Source organism: Scatophagus argus, chromosome 9 (assembly GCF_020382885.2).
Source record: "Scatophagus argus isolate fScaArg1 chromosome 9, fScaArg1.pri, whole genome shotgun sequence".
Lineage (NCBI taxonomy): Eukaryota > Metazoa > Chordata > Actinopteri > Scatophagidae > Scatophagus > Scatophagus argus.
In genome coordinates, this window is record NC_058501.1 from 19,239,531 (window position 1) to 19,262,857 (window position 23,327).

A 23,327-nucleotide genomic window follows, 5' to 3' on the forward strand; every position below is an offset into this window, starting at 1 on the left:
TTCTGGAAAATAATGAGATCAAGTCAAAATGTGATGGGTGAGAGGCTGACGTGCAGAGTTTGTTTGTCACAGTGGTCTGTGATTGTTTCAAAAGCTCATCTGTTTTGCTTGACAGCATTTGAAGGAATGTCAGCAAGCTAACAGTGGCAAAAACAAACCGTGTTGCATCGCACTGCAGCTAATGATTTTTGTCATTATGATGTTCAGTTAGCAAAAATGATCACAAATGCTGAGTCCAACATGACACCTTCACAGTGCTTGTATTTCAAACCCAATAGTACAAATATTAAAATTAATAAGAATAAATTATTAAAGGTAAATAAAGAAATTAAACAAACTAAAAAAAACAAATGTTCACATTTGTGAAGCGGCTATTTTATGGCCAGTTAAATAGTCAGATATACTGAAAAATTAATTTTGTACATGAGTAGCAACTACATGTATGTCAGTCACTAGTTGTGATTGTGACTAAAATATAATGAAACATTGTTACACTGCCCTCATGCAAAAACACTGTAGTGTTTGGTTATTAAGACACTTAACTCAGGCCCGATTTATATTCTCTCCAAGACAGGCATCTGACATGTTCTGAAGGTCAAACTGGCCCTTCCAGTGTGATGTGACTGAGGCATTTATGTCCCTCTCTGAATTAGAGCTGTTTGAACATGCCACCCACCTCGGTGGCGAGAGGCCAGATGGAATGAGGTATTGGGGGTTGGTGGGGGGGGGGGGGCTGGAAAAGGAGAGTGCCACGAATTTCTCCTTGAAGCTTCAATCTTCTCACAACAAGTTCTGGCAAGCTACAGAAAAGATGTTAGAGTGAAAGCCTGTAGGGTTGTCACAGATTTAAATATCAGAACACACAATGATTGATAACTCTATTGTACCAAGATTTATTAAAGATCTAGTGCCTGCATCAGGCTGTGCGAGAATAAAGGTGACAACCATAGACAATTAAAAAGCTGTTGCGGAAAGATCAAAACAGACAAAAGAGTAAATAACAATAACATAAACCTTGGCAGGGCAAATTGGAGTAAGCTTAAAAAAGACAATGACATGTAACAGAAGTTAACTTCATGAGTGCTAAAAGATGGTCATACCCATTAGAGGAAAAACAGGACTGTAAGCAGAGACTGTCGTTTGTTTGCCTGTAAACATGCCTGTGAAGGTGGCGGGTATCAGCAAATCATAATAGGGGGCAGTTATGTGTCGTCGTCGCCCCTCCCCCATGGGGAATCACGCAAAAGGAGACAGTTGTTAATTAACTCTACAGTCTGGAGGGAAAATGCGTTGGAGGCGTTGAGATATAAAATGTAATTAAAAAAAGGAAATTCAGCCTGAATGGATTGCGTTTGTACTTTTGGTCTAGGAGTGTGTGTGTGTTTGTGTTTGTGTGTGTTACTCTCAATATTTATAGAGGGTAATGTGTTGTAGGTATATGCCTAAGTATGGTTGTCAGACTGGCTGTCTCTGTGCTTTGTTCATTATTGCTGTCACATACTAATGTGGACCAATTTTGGGTACACGATATAATGCGATGAGGATGAAAGTATAGTCTCAAGCCTTTTGAGTCCCAACACACTACTCAAAGGAGAGTTTTCCTCCTTCTAAAATTTCTATACTTAGATTATACAGGGGGAAGAACCTGATATGCGGTACTTAAAGTTCCCAAAATAGGACTGGTAATGTAAAACTTACTACATGAATGTGCTTGAATATGAGTATACATATGTAGATGTATTATGTTTCAGTCTCACTGGGACGGTCTGACGGGGAGGCTGTCATTCAACAAGACAACTGGTCTACGTACAGACTTCGACCTGGACATCATCAGTCTGAAGGAGGACGGACTTGAAAAGGTAACCCCTTGTTTTCAGAGTAATCATTGCTGAGATGGAGTAAAAGCATACATACAAACACACACACACACACACACACACACACAAAACAAATAGACCATGAAAAGAATTTAATGGAATATTGATTTCCGAAATAAGTTTCAGATTCTCCTCTTGATGTGGAACAGATAATGCAAATTTCACACTATCATTTACCTCCTAACAAGGAAGCAAATTGGCTGTTTCAACATAAGCATAAGTTAGTGGATCATAAAGCAAATTGGATTAGGGTACACATTAGGGTGTTAATTGTAGCCTCTCTTAATGATAATTTGAGGTGATGCCCAAAACGCTGTTTGGTAGTAATGAGCTGTATAAACATGTTTTACAAAAAAACCCAAAAAAAACCAAAAAAAAAACAACTAAAAGGTTGGTAATGTAGAAATTATTTTATTATACTGGAATGCAAAGTACCCTCTGGACTATAACAGCTTTTCTCTATTATAGGGCTTTCATACATTATGAATACATCAAATAGGGATAAGTCCCATTATGACTTCCCCAAGTACTCCCTAAAGGCTCAACACTATAGTGTATAATAGCAGGGGCTTTTGAGCCTGTAACCCTTCAAAAATGTAGCTTGTAATACTACAGCGTTAAAATGATTTGGCTTCTCTCTTTCACTGGCATCTTTGTCCTGCGTGCGGTCAATTAAGCTGAAGCACAATCATCTTGCAAAAGTATTTGATACCATATTAGCATCTTCTCGTTGTGTCTGACAAATCCTACGCTCAAGCATGTTAACGTTGATCCGGATTGCTGGATTTTTCTTTTTTTTTTTTTTCTTTTTGTATATCCGTGGAATCGGCTTTAACTGGTTGAGCCGGTTAAGATGTGGACTTTTCTCAACTAATCCATTGTAATTGAATATTAGCCCAAGTTTGAGCTTGTGCTGGAATTATGAACAGGTTCTCAGAGTGCCACTTTCATCGACGTCAGTGTGCTCGGCATATTGAGATACATGTGGTTGCATTAGTAAATAACTTTTGAATCAAGCCTTTTGCTAATCATGTTTAATGAATTGAGCTAATTGTAATTGGGTACAATTAGAAAGAATATTGCAAAGCAGAAAGCATTCACAGATATTTTTAAATCTCTCTCCTGGAGTCCTGTTTGGTTGTGTGACAAGCTGTAACTAATGTGCTTTTCAAATTAGAGCATATGCCTCTCACTGGATTAGGCAGGGAGGACATTAACAGAAGTTTTCCCTGCTTTTTTTTTTTTTTTTTTTTTTGTGGGACGCTGTTTGTCTTTAAATGGATCCACCTCAAGCACAAACCCCAATGAATATTAAAAGCTGTGTCTGTTGTAATAAAGAAAGCAGGAGGGATGGGAGGAGGGTTTTGGTGGAGGGCCCGACTTGCAAACAGAGATTGTTAGCGACAGCCACAGGACTATTTGTGCTAATGATATGTTCCAGAGTGTGTTTCTACAATATGCAAAGCTTTTTGCCAGAGGGCTTCTTGCATGTATAACTGCTTTTATTTGTTCAAATCTCTTGGCTTATCTTATTGAGACTGCAGAGCAAAATTACTTTCTCAATGTAATCCAAAGGGCAACCCAGTGCTGTACATTCATTCAAATTAACTGTAACCTGCTTACAGTGTTTGCTATTTTTAATAATGTTCTGTTTGTTTTAGCCCCATTTCTTTTTCATGTGCATGTACACACATTAGAAACTCACAGCTTCAGTATACCGATGTATTGATTTTGCGAAAAGAGCAAATTTGCTTAATTTCATTATCTTTATTTTTGCATTCTTTTGCTTTGGTTGTCATTGTTTTTTTGGCATGGCTTAGTTTGAACATAATGGCAAGTGATACAATACATACAGATTTACGTCTTTGGAAAGTTGTTTATCTATATTTTTGATCAGAATAAATTGACATTTTTACCACTCAAATGATCAATTAATTCTGACGTCTTTGATTTGTTCATCATGACTGATTTCATTCAAGATATGCTTTCCAAAACACCTTACAGGTGTTAAAGGTGACTCAGGCAATCATCTAAGGCTGCCGGAGATGTGTTCAACCTGACACTAACACGGGAGACTGGTTGACGGGGGGAGTCTGCTGGGGTCACAGCTCACCTCCAGACACCACACTTAGCTACACGCTTTTCATCTTCCGCAGGTGGGGAAGTGGAGTGCGTCAGGAGGTCTTAACATCACAGAAGTGCCGAAGCGAAAAGGGATGAACATCACTGATTCCCTGGCTAACCGCTCCCTCGTCATCACAACCATCCTGGTAGGTCACCTGTGTATCCTGGCGTAAAGGATGTAATACCCTTCATGTCTCTGCAATTTTCCTCACAGATAACACACTGAAATTCAAGCTTTGCAATATGAGCTCTTTCCTGCAGTGATATTCACTGCAATCTAGAAAGCATCGGCCATGTTCATTGCAGCATTTGCAAGAAGTGTGCTCAGTTTACATTTCTTCTTTCTGTGACTGACACATAAGATATATGCTAATTCTAAACACAGATCAAAAATTATAGATTCTACATTAGATAGTGTATTATACTTGACTGCTAGCTGAGCAAACTAGGCATAAAAAATGATCTCAAAGAATTTCAAATAAATATGTCAACATCATTATAAAGTGCGTATGTGTGCCGTGTGAGAATGGGAAGCAATAGCAAACAGTCAGTTATCACAGATTCAGGTGAAATTTTTTAAATTTGCATCAAGATCACATTAAATGAGAAGCCTGGGTGCAAAGGAATAAAGAAAGAAAAGATAGTGAAGTACAATGAACTGTTCCTGACAATGCATTAATTACATGTGCAGACAGAACTAGGTGATCCCTCCCCCCAACCCCACGATGCATTAATTTGTAGATCCTCATGTACTTAACACTGTCACTGGTGTTTGGATGTCTTTGTGGAGCTATCAGGGAGGTGCTAACACACATGTCCCCCATGCACCTTTTCAGGACAGATATACAAGCTACAACTATAAACACTATCATTACGCCTATATTAGACAACAAGGCTGTAATTATGACAAGTGAGGTCAAGGCGAGATATAATTAATGCCTGTCAGGTGCCGCGTTAATCCTGTTTCGAAGAGGAGAAATGGAGCAAGGGTTTAAGTGGTGTAATGTAGAACTGCTGCATGAGGAAGTGACAGTATGGGCTGATTTTATGTTTTACCTAGACTGGTTCTAATGAAGTTGCTTTTCAGCACATAGTTCAAGTGCTTCAGCTGCATTTTTATGCAAAATTTTCAGGATCAGTTTTCCCACAAAGTACATTTGAATGTTTCTGACATGTCACTTGATTTGCTGTTTTGTTGGGAATCATTAGTTTAAAATGATAAAATTCCCTACTTTGAAATTGCTGAAGACAGTATCGAACTTTAATATCAAGAGCCCCTCTTAGTGTAATGACATTGCATCAAACTGATTCCAATGATGCATGTACAAGACGTCTGACAGTTTTATAGTGATAACTTTGTCAAAGAGATTAAGGCACTTAATGTGTTTTCCCACTTACATTAATTGTTTGCACTCCATTGCCTGTGATGTCTCTGTGCAAGCCCACCTCCCTGCTCTTTCTGTTATGCACGCCCATGCTGCGACTGTGAGAGTAGAACCGGTATAAACAGTTTGATTTGAGTCCAAACCTTGGGGAATAGGAAGAACTGGGAGGCTAGAAACAGATGGTAATGACTTTTTCCCTTAACATGCAAACTTTTTGATCAAGTTAATTGGACAACTTGAGCAAAGTTTGTGGCTACGCACTCGCTCCCTAAATGCATTGTCATCAAGTATTCATAACTTATTATTTATTTAAGAGGCCGTCTTAATTATATTGCCCAAATGACTTTGTATTTCTTGTTTGTTTGTTTGTTTTTTTTTTGATAGCACACAATTAAAGATGCGTATTATTTACTGTATATTTTTCTAGGAACTTTGATTTTGTTAGAATTTATGGAAAAAATTACGTCCCGCTCGATGTTAGTTTGGTTTTCACTCTTCTTCTCAGGCAGCTCAACAAAACAGTTTGACTGTGTCCTGTATACCACCAGCACATGATGTCATATTTTTGTTGCCCCCACTTCCACTTTCCCCTGTGCAAAACCATATGCGGAGGAAATAAATAGTGCTTTGACTGCCTATTTCCTACTCTGTATCTGTTTACTTAGTGCCACACAAGCTACAGCTGAAAAAATACATAAATAAATAAATAAAATACAAAGCAGGGGTCACCTTCACTGGAGAACCAATTACTGCGCTTCAGAGCTCAGTTTGTAAATTATACATCTGGCCATTGGAGGCAATAAATTGTATTCCAGCCCTTGTATAAATGGAGAAGCATGTTTTGAAATGCACAGCGGGATATGCAAGTCTGTCTGGCAGGGAAATGGTAACAGGCACTAAATAAAGGAAATCACTTATGAGCTATTCTGTGTTAGTCATTGTCACCGCAGGCATCAGCTCTGTGCCTCTCCCTTGGAGGTTGGTGTCAATTGATGAAGTCAACATCGTGGGCATGTTCCATTTCACTGTGGCATTCTGTTCCTAATCAAGCTTTTATACGGCCCAAATTATGAGCAGCCAGGCGGGATATTACAGGCCAGTAAAGAGTGTCAGCCACCTGACCATAAAATCAACTGACCTGTGCACCAGCTATATAGGTCAACACACAGCAGTGTGGAGGGGACGACAATAGGTTTAGTTTGCTCAGCACTGCAGGCACGGTCATAGTATACACATTCTTCCTGTGTGTGTGACCATTGCTTATGGCAAACACTGGTCACAGCTTTGAAATTTACAAGACTTTTACTTACATTACAATTATGAGCTCAGGTCTCCTTTCATTAATACATCAGTGTTGGGAAAACCTCAGCGTTCTTTCATATCCCTGTATCCGCTCACTGAACTCGAATCTGCTGTCACTACCTGTTAAACGCAACAGCGATTCATCAGCTCAGATCACTTTGCTTCAATTAGATGCGTGTGCTGAAACAAATTGAAAAAGCTGACCTCACCATTGCTTTTCATTTGATCTTTTGGGTCTGCGCAGGAGGAGCCATATGTCATGCTTAAGAAGTCTGACAAGGCGCTGGTTGGGAATGACCGTTTTGAAGGATTCTGCATCGACTTGCTCAAAGAGCTGGCCAACATCCTGGGCTTCACTTACGAGATCCGTCTGGTGCCTGATGGGAAATACGGCTCCCAGGATGAGAAGGGCCAGTGGAACGGCATGATCAGAGAACTTATAGAACATGTAAGCCGTGCCTCATATTGTCCACTTCACATTTTTCAATAGGAATGTCCATTTTGGGAAATATGCTTATTTGCTTTACTGTCAAGCATTAGATGAGAAGATGTCTCATTTACATACATCACATATAGGCCCCTTAAATCTCAGAGGTATTGCACAAACACAGTTGTGACTCTTGATGCAATAAGTTCCTCCATACTTCATTTTGCTGTAACCTACTGCACACCTTCAGCTTTAATAAACCAATCTTTCTGTGTTGACATAAAATGCATTGCTACTAGTGCACCAGCAAAGGAAGGTCACCACAGACTCCAGATTTAAGAACCTGACAAATTTTCATTTTGTAGTGACTGAACAAAATGACACATAATATGTGAGTTTGGACAGAGCCAGGCTAACCATTACCCCTTTCCCCAGGTCTATATGCTAAGCTAAGTTAATCAACTGCTAGCTGCAGCTACATATTTACTGTACAGACATGAGAGTGGAATCAGTCTTCTCATCAAACTCTCAACAAGAAAGTGACTGTCATGTCAAATTATTCCTTTGTTATCCACTGCAACCCCCACAAAAGTGCTTGACACCATCACGAAAACAAAAAGCAACAACAACATGCCCATTGAACTGAATGTCCTCTGAGCAGGCAGTGATATAGTTATGATTGAGTACAAGTCAAGAGATGCCTGCAAAGCTGTCAGTTACATTTATGGCACAATTATGTCAAGGTTGCCTAAAAGTTACAAGTCTGTTGGTGCCATTCAGCGAGGCAAACCACTTCCTTCAGCTTGATAAACCAGAGATCCGGCATGAGCATGTGTTACTGTGTATACTGGATGCAGGGGACACACCAGCAGTCATCCTGCTGAGGTGGGATGGGCAATCGCAGCTGTCTGTGTCAAACTCAAAGCATCAGCGGCCATGAAACAGCCTTACATCCAAGTGATGGTGGCAATTCTCTCCTGGCATTTCATAAGTGTCCCTGTCAGTGCTCTCTCTTTGTCCTCAGCTCCATCGGGTCAGCGCTGTACTCAGCTGAAAACTTGTAATAGCTTAAGTGGCATTTAGTGCAGGGAATCGTATGGCAGGAGTCAATGGGTTGGTGCTGAAAGGGTTTGGAAAGGTGGGCTCCCACTGCAGCACTTTATTTCTCCGTCCAAGCTTTTTGCTAGATCCATGTTAATAACAATAACCTTGAGGGGAACAAATGGATTACTGAAGGTAGGGCATGCTGGCACAGAAATAGAGATGCACAACTCAATCATTAAACAGCATATGCTCTTTGTATTAGTCCGTTCTTTGATTTAGAGGGAGAACAGAGAGTCTGTTCATTATTTTACAACCAAACAGAAAAAATAGTGCTGGCGCACATGATTTTTGGGAAGATACAGCATTTGGTGATTGGGACCTCTGAACTGAACTTTACTCTGAATATGAATGAAAGCTGTAGAACACTCACACACACACACACACACACAGACAAATGAGTAGCTGCATTTGCTTGTGTTTTGTAGAAGACAAATTATAAATGAAATATATACAGATAAAGTGATGTATTCAAAGGGTGAGCTTTTAGAGCGCAGGCATATAGCTTTTAGCTTTTTACTGAGGTCTGCTGCCTTTGTAAACAGCAGCAGAAGTGAAGATTAAAATCTATACTGGTAGTTATTGCTTTTACTGCTCCTTATCACATGAGCATGGATGCATGACGTTTTCTTTGTGGATTTTTAGTTGGTTCTATTTTGTGGTCTAGTGCTTTCCTTACTCCTGTCGGGATGGTTAAGCTGATCGTGATTCAGCAGACCTGAAACATAAACTTTAAGGCAAGCTCAAGAGATCTGACCCTGGAATGATATGAAAGGCCAGTGTGACCGAACCTCATTCACTGAGGCAGTAAGTTTTTACTGTATTTTTTTCCCAGCTCGAACAGGAATTTTTACATGGGCTCTAAAATACTATTTTCTTAAATATGTATATATATATATATATATATATATTTACACAAAATATATTATATAATATATATTTCTGAAATAATGTATGCATGAATTGCACCCATTGCGTATAGCATATAGAAAGAGATAGGGAAGGGAAAAGTAAATGGGCACTGTCATAGTTTTTATCTGTTCAATACGTATTCATAACTACTTTCTATTAACCTCTTAAAAATCCATTGCCCTTTCATTGTAATATAGATAGATAAGATGTATAACACCTGACTAGGGATCAGTGCCTTCACTTAAAAAAAAAGGTTCACACAGTTAGATAAGGTCTGAGGTAGAAAACGGGTTGGTTTTGGCTGATAAACTTGTGCTGAGGCACAAGGCTTGTGCATTCACACTATGATCTTACAAAGTGTACCCTCATAAATCATACTTGCATTACAAAATTATACAAAAGACATTGTTTTATAAGTACAAGACTTGAGTTTCTTGAAATCGGGTGTAAGCTTTATTCATCTCTGTAGGTCATCAAATTTAATCACACAGAGAGGCTGTATGACAGAAATAGAGTAAAGCTCTGTCTCTGTGGTTTTCTTTGTATATGTTGTTGCGTGAATACGATACTATTATGCAATTTACTCCCCATGTAACTGATGCTTCTGAATGAGAAACTGCAAGTTGCCAAGTGTAACGATTTAGCACTGTAGAACACAGAGCCCTTAATTTTCCTCTGTGTAGTCACAAAGCTTACTGCGTGCCAAAGGGCATTGTTTGGAAGGTGCTAAATGATGCAACAGGCCTTGTTAAAGTTGATTTAGTCACAATAGAAGATCACTTTAATCATGCTGTGATGCAAATTTTAATAGTGTGCTTAGCACATCATTTGTTTCTGTCATGACAATTAATATTTGCTTCTGACAGATACACTGAAAGGTTGCAACCAGCCCACGTTGTCTACACAGCTGTAGCAAACTAGATTTAGACCTGAATGAGCCACGCTGCTTTTTTGTTGTATTCATGTAAAATGCTCATATTTTGTCATATTTCTATTCTGATCTAAGGATTTTTTTGAGGAAGCATGTGCAAGTAGATGGAAAAGTGTGATTTTGATTTTTATCTGAGACAGCAGGATGACCCCTTGGTGAGAACAGCTGACCCCTAGCTGGAAGGGCAAAAGTTCAACAGCCTCAGCAGCAAAGATGTCTGTCTTGCCTGCCAAACCCCCTTCAGTAACTCACAGTTCCAAGTCACCATGCTGTGTACATGTTGCTCTTGCAAAAAAACAAAACAAAAAACAAAACAATTTCTTCATCACATTGCATATGCTACATCATTCGCCCTTTGTATATTTGATATTATGTAAGAGGGTTCAGGATATCTATATTTTTGTGTACAAAAGTATCACACTGTGCATTCATTCCTCACTGAGGATTTTGTAAATGCATGTAAAACTAGCCAATCAGATATTTTTACATTCCCACAGCATCTCTACAGCAAAAATTGCTATCTGTTATTAGCAGGAGCCATTGCATAGGTCAGCAAAGTCTGTTTCTGGAACCGTAACATATTCCACCCGAGCAAATTCCGTATCTGCTCTTGACGTTCATATAAAGAACAAAAGCAGCAGCACACCAGCACAGCAGCACAGCGTGTATATACTATGAAATCCTTATACTAGCACTGAGATTGCAAGCTGTAAAACGCACATGCATATTGTGTAGTATAGTGTGTAAATGTTTGTTGAAGGAAAAAAAGCTATGCCCGTATAGAGTATGTAACTAATCTAGGCTTGAAGCTGGAGCAAATGCATTAAGGTTCTATTCTGTCTTTAACCAATTCACAAAACCAAAGAGAAAGAAACAGCTCACGGTGTGTTGAGTGTGTACAGTCAGGAGATTTTAAATGCATGGATCACGTCAGCTGTGACTTCATGAATCCTCCAGGCTGCCATCAGGTGAGGAGGTCCGGAGGGAGAACACCACTAAGCCCACCATCTGCAAAACCAGATAACACTGAGCCATGTGGCACGCAGTAGGGCACTATCAGGTTATCTTGCTTGTGCCCAGTTTGTGTGCCTACGCAGTAAGCTGAACAAGGACATGCAGCATGTATATTAGCCCACCGTAGGGATGTCTGGAATCGCATGCTGGTTGATCTTCCGGTTGAGTGGCAGCTTGGTTCAAAGCTGCAGTTGGCAGCAGTGAACAGAGGGAGTTGTGTGATGTACAAATTTGAATAGTTTGAGAGAAACAGCAGAAGCCCTGCAGGATGTGCTGGTTTCCCCATCTTTCCATCTCTTCGGAGGCCACTGTGTATTTAGCCACCATGATTGCTGACCGCGGAAGTACGTAATCCACAGTAACACAGTGGAAGTGTTTTCCCTCTGACCTCGGTTTACTGCTATGTGATTGCAATAGCTTGAATCTGAGGGAAGAGCTTGTCAAGCTACAGGGATAGTTAGATATATAATTTTAAGAATTTATAAGAAAAAATGAATTTATTGTAAATACACACACATATATATATATTTAGATTTATATTAAGGTTTAAAAAACAAATATGATGTCTTTCACAAGAAGAGGGCAGGGCAGGACATGACTGCATCATTAAGGTCAATTTAATTTGTTTCTGAAAGCAGCATATTCAGTTCTTCATGAACTTAGAAAACAAACCTGAGATCTCATTTTAGCTGGTGAAAATGATGTTGAACTCTTTTATGAACAAGTCTTGTTCCCTTCTCACCGCTCAGTATTGGAAGAAAGGAAAGCCTCCCCTTTGTGAGTTGTGTCGGTTCCAGGAGGAAAAAGGTATCAGAGCGTGAACCAAGCAGCTGGTTTCATTAACCTCCTATCCAGCCATGGTGCTGGGGAGTTGTGTGGGCCGTCAATATGAATGGTAACCTTCTGAATACGCTGTCATAAACATGTAATAGGTGACTGCAACTTATCTGTCATACTCAACCATGTCCATTGCATAAAGTTATATGGTATGTTCTCCTATGTCATTCTAGTGACACTTGATAATGGTTTTATACATGGAACTGCATCTGATAAACTGGTGCAATGTCTCCGCTATTTCAAAAAGACATCATCAAAGAGACAGAAACATTTCACATTCAAATGATCAAATTCACATTCACATTAAGTTTTACAGAGAATGTCAGCTGTATATTGTTATGTGCATTTCTAAACTTAAGGTGAAAGGTAAGTGTTATACAACCCTGCTGCAACCTCCTGATGGATAATTCACATTGTCAGTGATATAACATGACTAGAGTCTACAGCCACACTAGTGGCTCTTTGTGACCGTACTTAGGCACAGTACATTTCCATCCATCCATCTTCTATACCGCTTATCCGTCAGGGTTTCCGGGGGGGCTGGAGCCTATCCCAGCTGACTACGGACGAGAGGCGGGGTACACCCTGGACTGGTCGCCAGTCAATCGCAGGGCCAACACACAAAGACAGACAACCACAGGCTCTCACACCTAGGGGCAATGTAGAGAAGCCAATTAACCTAATGTGCATGTTTTTGGTACTGTGGGAGGAAGCCCGAGAACCCGGAGAAAACCCACGCAGGCACAGGGAGAACATGCAAACTCCACATAGAAGGGCCCAGACCGGGATTCGAAGCTGGAACCCTCTTACTATGAGGCGACAGTGCTAACCACTGCACCACCGTGCCGCCCACAGTACATTTCACATCAAATTGTTAATAGATGTGAATGTTTATCATCTTCACAATCTCACAATCTACATCTTTTGAATGTAATGGTAATTCATTCAATAGACATTTTGCACAAAGCATAAAACAGCATGTGTACATATTTTTATCCGGTGGTGGTACAACAGATCAACAGATGAACATTGGGGAAAAGGAATTAGAGCAATTGTCCATTTATGTTTTTGTTTATTCCTTACAGAGAGCAGACTTGGCAGTGGCTCCTCTCACCATCACTTACACGCGTGAAAAGGTCATTGACTTTTCCAAGCCCTTCATGAGCATGGGCATCAGCATCCTGTATCGTAAACCTAATGCCACCAAAAATGGCTTCTTCTCCTTCCTGAACCCCATGACTCCTGACATCTGGGTCTACATCCTCTTGGCCTACCTGGGTGTTAGCTGTGTCCTTTTTGTTATTGCCAGGTAAGTCCACAAGTCACATACCATTTGTCCTATCAGTCCTTCATACATTTTTCCATGAGGTCCTTCAATAGACATAGTAATTTACTGCTATTACTGCTGGCTGGGTACACCAGCCAATTTCTTATACCGTGTTTGCTCCTGGGTAGTGATCAACGCAGTTATGTCTGCATGGTCTCTGTACAGCCCAGCAGTGGGAGGAGGAATGGGGAAAAAATGCTTTCACTTGAGTTGCAAGCTTCGATTCAGTGTGCAATTTCTTGTTTCCTGTGTGATGTCTTTGGAATTGGCAATGCAGCTTTAAACGATGTCCCGTAAAATGGTTGTTTAAAAAAGAGAAATACTTGCTGAGGCGAAAAATGATAACTTCTCTAATTATGATATTTAGCAGTGCAAAGAGAGAAAATATACACACCTGATGTGATACTATTTATAGTTGATCATCAGCATTTACATGGAAAATGAAACTGCTGGCAGTAATAAGTCATAAAATTATTATGGGTAGAGATTATCTGTTTGATTGGCTGAAAAGTATCTCACTTTTTTTTTGGTCATGAATATGATGAATATCCTGTTAGCATCATTGTCACTATTTCCTGCAGCTTCTCATGCAAAGTGGTGCTTGAGGAAGTTCTGGAAAGGCAAGCTTTGAGAGGAGTTATGGGGCTTGAGAGCAAACAGCTGCACTCCTCTATCCTCATTCGTTGTTTTGGGACCAAGCAAATTCTGGGGTGGCTTCACATAAGTACAAAATCATCTTAAATTGTTGCATCAGGTTTTTTGGATGCTGGCCTAGATAACTAAAAAAAGCTTCATCTCCAGAAAGCGTAAGACAGCAGTGAACAATAAGGGCTACTTCAGTAGGTAATTTTAAATATTGGACAGAGCTGTTAAGGCATTAACAACAGTACAAGGCAGAAAACACTTGCTCTTTATTCATATTTCTTTGTCCAAAGGCATATTTTAGTGTGTAGTTGTAGATAAATGACATCTAAAATACAATGTGATGCTTATGTGCCTTTATTTATATATATGAGACTATAGCTTGCAATTTAAGTATGATTTAAGAGAATTTTAAATCCTCTTTCATTCAATCCATAACTCAAAGAAATACGTCAAACAAAATACAGAACTGCTGAGTGCAGATTATTATTTACGCTCCACTCACTATTATGGTGGTGGTGACATGCTATGTATTAAACTAGCATGTCACATCGAAACACATGGGACCTAGTTTCAGTTTGGATTGTAATATGTTTCTGTATTCTCCGTACACTTTGTAATTTGAAATATGTATCTTTAGACAGTATTTTTTGATGTAGTTGTTCTCTTAGAGAAGTGAAATTACAAACATTTTCAGAGTGCTAAAAAAAAATTTAAGTAACTTAAATGGCAACACTTTATGTATCTATTAAACTTGCTTGTAGCTAAAAATCTCTTTTGTTTAAAATCTTACAGCAGAATAGCTGTATATGAAATATTTCATGAGGGACAGCACAATTGCTGTGTTTAGGGTGCGAAAATAACTGTAAACTGCTAATTACTGGAAGTACTTAGAGCATTCTGTGTCGTACGGCTGAAGTAAGTGCAAATCCAATATAATTTTTCACTTCATGTTATGTTTGAATGCCAAGCTGTGTCCAGATCACCTCCTTTATGTGTAGGCTGTAATCTTGGCCGACATCTGATAGTGTTGTTTAGCAGACAGTTTTGTATGGGGTTGTTCAGCATGGAGTCTGAAGCAAGCTTATGGTGCTGCTTGCCAGCACAACCTTTTTAGAAATTAGCAGGGGAATTGAATCAGCACTGTTACATTGTAAAAAGTGCACTCAACATAGTGAAAAAGGACGTCGCTCTTTTTCTCATTTGTGGCCTGTTTAAAGTCCAGTTCGTGTGTAGTTCATGGCTCTTTGCTATCACATTTTATTTAACCATAGCTTTTAATTTAACACCAAAGTAAAACAAAATGAAAATGAAGGAATTAATTGAAATGGGAGAGAGTACTGCATTGGTACACCAGTTGTCCAAGGGCTCTCTGAAGTCTGCAAATATTATGGACACATGAATAACAGAAACACCAGTGAGCGCATCAGACAGTAGTCATTTCAATACAAAACATACAAAAAGTAGGCAGGACAACACTTGGCAAAACACACTCTATTGTCTATCAGATAAGATGCCCGATTGCTTAACTACAAGGAAAAATACTTGAATGATAGGAGGTCCATTATAGAGCTCTTTCATGATTAAACATCAGTCCTTCTCAGTGTCTCATTAAAACAGACTGCTGACATATTAGAAAATATTTCTGCAGCATGTAATTAGATTAAAGTGTATCTGTCTCTTGAACAATATAAATTTCAGTCAATTAAATCTTTCTACATTATTGTCACTCTGGTCCTTGAGAACTGAGAATGTGCACTCCAGGATTTCCCATTGTGTGTTCCAGTGTTGTGGACCATTTTAGTTTGTTATCTGGTTTCTGAAGAAAAAGGTTCCCCCCTCCCACCCACCCACCCACTGCCATTAGAACCTTCTACTATATCTCATCAAAGTAATAGATATGCCACATTTTGAGAAGATTCCATCTGTAGTCTAAGGGTCCATTTCTGCTCAGCAGAACACCCAGAATAAAGAGGCAGAAAAAAAATGTTCACATTATAAAAATACATTATAAAAGGTCGAAAAGAGGGACATTTAACAGCTTTTATCTCAACATCTGCCTCTGAAAATGACTGATGCAGCATAGGTGCTTTTTCAGCTGGTGTCCAATTGACTGGCAGAGATATGGAAAGATGCTTTATGGTGTGCTCTATGGTTTATTTCATGTGAGCCGAACATTCTCAAACATGACATTTTATATATTCACTGAAGAATCGTTGGTGACCAACCATATGAGAAATAGTTGTGAGCATATCTGAAGATAAGCCTAAACCAGGATCGGTTGATTTTCTGTGACATCAAATGTTTTGATGTAGTGTGACAAGCATAAAGCATAAAACCAATTAAACAACTCAAAATTTATGGGTGTGTGATCACATTCTGGTTCACTCTTACTCCTTACTCCTCCTCCAACAGCTGGCAGCTGGCTGAAAACGCTCTGATAAACCGACTGTAGCCTGCCTGCTGTGCACCAAACAGCAGACAACACAAGGTTAACTGGTGAACTTAGTTGAGCATGTAGTCACTATGGACATTTATTCTGTTTTGGAGACCAAAACTTAAAGGAGAGGACTTGAATTAAGTATTTTAAGTCAGTTTGCAAACAGTTTCACTCCAGCAACTCTACAAGGTCGTGTTTACAGCTTGTTTTGCTGTTCTCAAGTGGCCAGAAAATCTGTTAATGCTAGCAGAGCTGTTGCTGCTGTATTGCGGTCATCAAAAGATTTGTTACTACAAATCAAAAGGCAGAATTCTGAAATGGCTGTGACTCTCAGAATAGCTCTCAAGATGATTCACTTTTGGTGTTCTTTCTTGTTGAAGAAATGGTTCAGGAAGGATAAAGAAGACATGATAATGTAAGGGATAGATTTAAAACAGCTTTTTAACTATCTGTCTCACCCCCCCAGGTTCAGCCCATATGAATGGTATGACGCCCATCCGTGTAACCCGGGATCAGACGTGGTGGAGAACAATTTCACCTTGCTCAACAGCTTCTGGTTTGGAGTCGGTTCCTTGATGCAACAAGGTATGATGATGTGAACATTCTCTTTCCTGTCAAAACCAATAATATCATGCGACCCCTCTTTTCCTGTGCACTGCAAGCTCCCACTTTCTGCCTCTTTAACTGACAAGCTCCATGATTTCCATTCCGTGACTGTTTCATAAGACATTTACCTGTCAAGAACAACTGCAGAGCTCAGTCTTACATGACAAAGGAAGCCTGTTGTCACCTACCTGCTGTTTAAAAAGGGAAGAGTAGGTGCCAGGCACTTGTCAGAGATTGTCAGCAAAGGATGGAAAACATTGCTGCATTTATTTCCCCATAACGCAGTCGCTGGCCCTGCTCAAGAGCTCTTGGAGTGTTAGGACAAAAAGGGCAAGTTGAGTAACATGTCTGACAAATACCAGCTGTCAGCTATGCAACAACTGACTGTTTTTATGATGTTTTCAGCGCTGTGTGACTTGCACTGGGTGACCCACTGTAGAGAATCCATATGTATCACTTCTAACTGTCCAACAAGTAGCCTACCAATTAAATGCCAACGCCATCTTGTTTGATGCTAACGTATAATTTTGATACCAGCCAGAACAAAAGAAGCAATTTTATCTTTCATCACAAGAACCTGTATAACTAACCTCCCATTACAAACATAATTCTCACTTTAAACGGAAAAATCAAAGGGATAAAAATTGGTTTACACATGCTAGGTGTCCCTTAAAAGCGTTAGGTAAGAAAATGAAGGCCCAGCAAAACCGCTGAAAAAAGGACCCAAGTAATAAAATGCTTAACCTCAATATAACAAGACAAATCAGGGAGGCTTAGTAAGACTCAGCAGTGGATCTTTGCCCGTAAGGATAGCAAACACATTCAGCAATTCATTAAGCACAGAAGCTCGGCAGCACTGTGAAACTGCATAGCAGCTCTGCCAATTTGCCGGTGCAGGCAGAGGGTTACAAGTGCAGCACCAGCGTGCCGGGAGGGAGAGGAGAGAGAATCAAAACAAAATGAGCTAGTTAGTTGCCTATATTATTAAACTAAACAGGGGAGAATTCCCCATTATAATTCATTCTGTGACTCACAGTGTTGTCTGTCAATGCCTGTGCTCCATTGTTTCTCATATTTACAGTAGTTAACTGAGCTGCTGGTGCTAATTAGTTTTTATACACAGTTTCTTGAATAATTTTTTCTCACTGGGATGTCACAGTTGCTATGAAGTTTAGTGTGCTCTGGTTTGTCTGCGTTATGAATATTAACATGTGATGCATAGATTCTTTTTTTAAGTTGCATGACTGATACATGATTTTTAAATTGAGTATTGTCAAAAATATGTTGACACGATCTTATATGTATAATTTGTTCTGAATTTAAAATTGACACAGACTGTTTCTGTTTTTCCGTGACACCCATTTGTGCTACAGTACCTTGTAACACGCTGTGAGGTGGTATCTGCAACGAGATATATTTTGTCTGTGTCACATAAACAGACATCCCCTGCTTTTCTGCCAAACACAGTGACAGCAGCTGAGACGGAAGCCATTTTGTTGACATGTTTAAAATGCAAATGGCCGTGTTTGAGGAGATCCAAAAAAAAAAAAAAAAAAATCTACCAGCTTGTCTGTGGGAGGGAGGTGTCATAGACAACACAAAGAACACAAAATGTGAGGAGGTGCAAAAGCAGACACTTTGTATACTTCAAAAGCATTCCTGGGGGTCTCAGTAGGCTTTTTCTCACAACAAACATATGTCTGATCATTTCCCGTAAATTGGTTTCCCCATATAAAATAGTTTTTGAAGGTATGTTTGATTTGTGAGTTGACTCATTTCCAATCCTCTCATTCTCGCTGACATTTTCCTTGAATTCATAAAATATATTTCTGCCCAAATATAATCAAGATGAATGGTTTTAAGCCTAAATTACTGCATGGTTTATTTGGATCTTTACGCAAGAGCTAACCTGTAGTGGTGTCTTGTCTGTGGCTAAGAAAATGGAGTTTTGACTTAATTTTCCCCTTCTTGAGATTCAGATTAAGATTTACTTGCAATGGCATAAACAGTTCCATTCAAGTGCCATTATTTAAAAACAATTAACTACCAGTAAAGCCTCAAGATCTGAAAGAGAGATTCTGTTGGGATGACTCCGCAGAGAGAATGCTAAGTGCCAGTAATCATTCCCATGGGAGAGCCTTGTTTTCTCATGTGAAGGTGAGGCATTGCTAGTGGGAAAAAACGTGTTAGAAAACCAGGGGTTCATGTTTAGTCCAATGCACTACTAAGTCCGCAGAGAACAGTTTTTCCCCCAGACTGACATTTCAAAAAGCATCTTTAGATAGAAAACATTGCATTCATTTATTCAATGGAGAAATGCAGCGTCAGAATGACTTTGTGATCTCCTCTAAACAAATGTGCAATGTAGTGTTAATAGTGACTAGTCTGTCTATTAATTACTCTTAGTAAATACTATTCACAGATGTTGCAAGAAGTAGTGCACACACAGAAAATTAAGACGTAACTGCAACTGTATCAACCTCAGTCAAACTCAGTCTAAAACACAGTGACACTCCCTACCTGGGGATATATTAGACATTACAGTGAAACTGCTGATTAACAGAATGGAAACAGAGAGCCTCAACAACATGACCACTTGATTTGTGACAAATAAATGCCACTAGTACTTCAACATTGTTCATTTACATTTAAATAGGCCATTAGTAAAATATAGCAATAAGGACATAGGTATGCCCAAACAACATTACAAAAGTAATTAACAGCTATTTACAGCATTCCTGCAAACGAGCAGTGCAGCAGTCGGTGAGATAGATGTGTTGTTTGGTCACTGAAATAGTGTCAGTACCATCCTTCCTGAGAGAACATTTATATTTCCTTAGTTTACAAGATATAAGTCCTTCCACAAGGAAATGTATGGCATATTGACACCGTTTTATTTCCCTGGCACCAAATGACTGATCTGCTTCTTGTGTTTATTAGAGTGTTATGATGCAGTACCATATACTGTTCCCTGCTGACAACGGCACTTTATAGTGTGGAGTCCAATTGAGTTACCCTTTGCTTCACTTCATTTTTAGTCCAACCAGAGAATCCCCTGGATCCTCCCTCTCCGAAGTCATAGTGAATTAAAGGATGTTACTGTCTTCTCTTGTTTGTAACCATGTAGAGTCTTTGTCAAACCACAAAGGACAAATCCAATCAAATTGGGTAGAAGAGGTTAAAGAGCTGCCCCTCTTCTGAGGGCTTGTTACTCTTTACAATTGCCCTCATAAATCTTCTGACTAAAGTAACAAAGTGCACAAAGCACAAGGGTATTTTAAAGGTTGTCAGAGATGAGATATAAAGTAACTTTAACACCAGTCAGTGAGCCATTGTAAACATAGTATTACTCAGCAGAGGACCACTCAAAGTCAAGGCTGATGCAGAGCTGTTCTGCTAGTCTGGCGAGGTACTACAGTATATCTTGATTTTTATTTTTCTATTTTTAATTCAGACTGTAATGATTTGTTTGCAAAGTGCATTTGTGTCTACATCCAGTAAATCTGATAAGCTAGGAGTGAATATTGAAATAAAATGAATATGGTAGAAAACTGTCTGAATTATAGTTGTGTGAATTAGGATACATGAACTAGGCTGTACTATATGATAGCTGAGACACTAACAGCCAAGAAGCAACTGGGAAATCTCATTTCTGTCACTCATCCTCTCTTAAGAAACTGAGATGGATTTATATCATTATCTCTCCATTTTTTTTATTTAGCAGGACTCACAACAATGCAGTTAATTTAATGTTCATGTATTATATTATTGTATAATATAATACATTACTGTGTTATTGTGTTATTGTATATTATTATTATTTTCAAATTAATTAAAAAATAATATGGTGAATTTCAGGAATTTTGGGGAGACACAAAATCCCATTTCAACAGGCACTGACCTCTAATGCCCCAACATATCGAGTTGATTTTAAAGCTTTCCATTTGGTAGCACTTGTACCAAATGAAACTGTGAAATGTACTTGTAGCTCTAAATGACTTGCTGTGTTGCCAAGATACAAAAGAAGCAAGCTAGAAGTACTTACATACTGAGCAATATAGATTTATGTAAAGGAATGATACCTCATTGTGGTCACATATGGTTATTATACCACACGTAACAGCCAGTCACATTCCTTAATTTGAGCTGTTGTCACAGATCAATTTGTCGACCAGCTGATTCACCAGAACAAATTTTAAGCAAAAGATTCATAAGTAGACTAGGATAAATCGCAAATGCTATTAATCCTCACCACATAAATCTAAATTAGTATCTCAATGCCAGCGTTGCTTTAGCAGTAGAAAGCTGTTAAGTGTGATTACACTGGTGAATAGTTGCCTAGCTGCATAGTATGAATCATGCTTTTAGAGAAACTGCTTGGAAGGTACAGGAAGTCTATCTTCCATGTTATATTGTTCAAATACCGGAACTAAAATCATACTGGAGCAATTAAATTAGGTGTGGGTATACTTCCCTAATTAAAATTATTGATGCATATTTTCAATTAAAACACAGTTTGTTCATGATGTAAGTTAGATCTCAAAGAAACCATAAAATGCTAGCTGTCTGCAACATACTTCTTGAGATGATAACAGTACACAGTGAAAGTTACTGCTGTTAAGTCTAAAGACTTACATGAAAGGGGTTTATCCCTTATGTAGGAAACCTCAGAAACATGAACTTTACTGGTATGATCTGCCTACCTATTTTGAATTTTTTAGCTCAGACTTTGGCTAAGCTGCCAAACTGGCTCCATTTTCTGTCTCCTCACTGACAGTACCTTGATCAACACTGGTGGCGCTGCCAAAAACATTTGCAGGCTAATTAACAAAAATGCTAGCGATCATGTCTCTGCATTTGTTTTATTCAGTTACAGTGTTGGCAGGTACAATTTTATCTAGTTAACTGCTTAATAGGCTGTCATGCTTTGTGTTACATACAGGCTCAGAACTGATGCCCAAAGCCCTGTCGACCAGGATCATTGGTGGGATATGGTGGTTCTTCACACTCATCATCATATCATCCTATACAGCTAATTTAGCAGCTTTTCTCACTGTGGAGAGAATGGACTCCCCTGTGGACTCAGCTGACGACATAGCCAAGCAGACCAAGATTGAGTATGGCGTGGTCAAAGATGGCGCAACCATGTCTTTCTTCAAGGTATAGTACACACAATAAGGAGTAATAGGATTGGGTCAAGCCGTTTTGTCGTCACGAAGTTTCATATTTAAAAGGTTTGATCATAAACTGAAGTTACAATGCAGGTAAAAAATAAAATATGTAAACCAGTCCTACAGTCACTGAAACTGATTCCATTCATTTTACCATACTGTAGCTGAAACAGTACAAGCACTTACAGTAAAACTACTAATAGTAGTAATGTTTAAAAATGTTTTAAAATTGACTTTTCCAAAAACTTTATTCTCTATAGTAGGTATATACATATATAATATAAAAGTGATTTTTTTTTTTAAAGGTTAGATCTTAATTCCCACAGCAAAGACAAATTCTTCAGCTTCTCTACTTCTCTAGACTGTTTGATGTGTTCCCCCATAATAATTTTTTATTCCAAAGTTTCAGCCTCTGCCTTCAGGCTCTTTGACTTTATTTTATTTTGAGGTTGCTTTAGATACTGCTGCTGCAGTGCTGAATAACACATGTAACAGAGTTACAGTTTCTCCATATAAGAAAATGAAAATACTGCACATTTCTACTGAATATGCTACATAAGTTTGACATTCAATAGCAAGGAAGATTCTTCCAGGGCATCTGTCTGCCCTAGTTTTTGTACCCCCCAAAACTTGCAGTTGAGCTCATAAATGCTGTATGTCTCATTGTTGATTCTGCTGAATGGTGTGTAAACTGGATCCCCCAGCTTTGATTATGTTATTGGGTTCAGGGATTTTCTTAATAACATGTACATTCAGAACAATAACCCTGTCTTGCATTCTATTATAAAGCACTGTAAGACAGTTCATGTTTTGCATTTCATCACACGAATATGAATATGTCCTCTAATGATAATTAGTACGTCTGTATACAACTCAACTCGTTGACCCTTTGAAAAGAAATCAACCTTCAGTTCATCTAAATAGCTGTGAAATGAAAGTTATGCTGGATTGTTCTGTGTACTTTGATAAAGTGTAGTTGTGATTGTAGCATCATAAATAGAAGGAGACACAGGTGTTTAATTACCTCATCAGAGTTGCATGGCTCAAGTGCCCTCTGCTCCCTCTTGCTCTTACAGAAGGGCCTAATGATGTCAGCTCAATGAGCCAGAAGACACATGATAAATACTGAGGAGACCGGGGAGTAGATAAGGGCTTTACAGATATCTTACGGTGACATACTAAACCATCTGTATTTTTGCTATCAAATCTACTTAAGTGTGACACAAGTTGT

General features: G+C 38.9%; 1 protein-coding gene across 1 annotated transcript in view; it reads left to right on the forward strand.

Annotated features, from left to right (window-relative positions):
• The window catches only part of grik3 (glutamate ionotropic receptor kainate type subunit 3), an 86,162-nt gene that overhangs the window by 56,770 nt on the left and 6,065 nt on the right, over nt 1-23,327 (forward strand). Inside the window, exons 8-13 of the mRNA XM_046398854.1 lie at nt 1,752-1,859; nt 4,034-4,147; nt 6,933-7,136; nt 12,996-13,219; nt 16,786-16,904; nt 21,868-22,085. Of these exons, the coding sequence (XP_046254810.1) occupies nt 1,752-1,859; nt 4,034-4,147; nt 6,933-7,136; nt 12,996-13,219; nt 16,786-16,904; nt 21,868-22,085 (987 nt within the window). The remainder of the gene's footprint in view (nt 1-1,751; nt 1,860-4,033; nt 4,148-6,932; nt 7,137-12,995; nt 13,220-16,785; nt 16,905-21,867; nt 22,086-23,327) is intronic.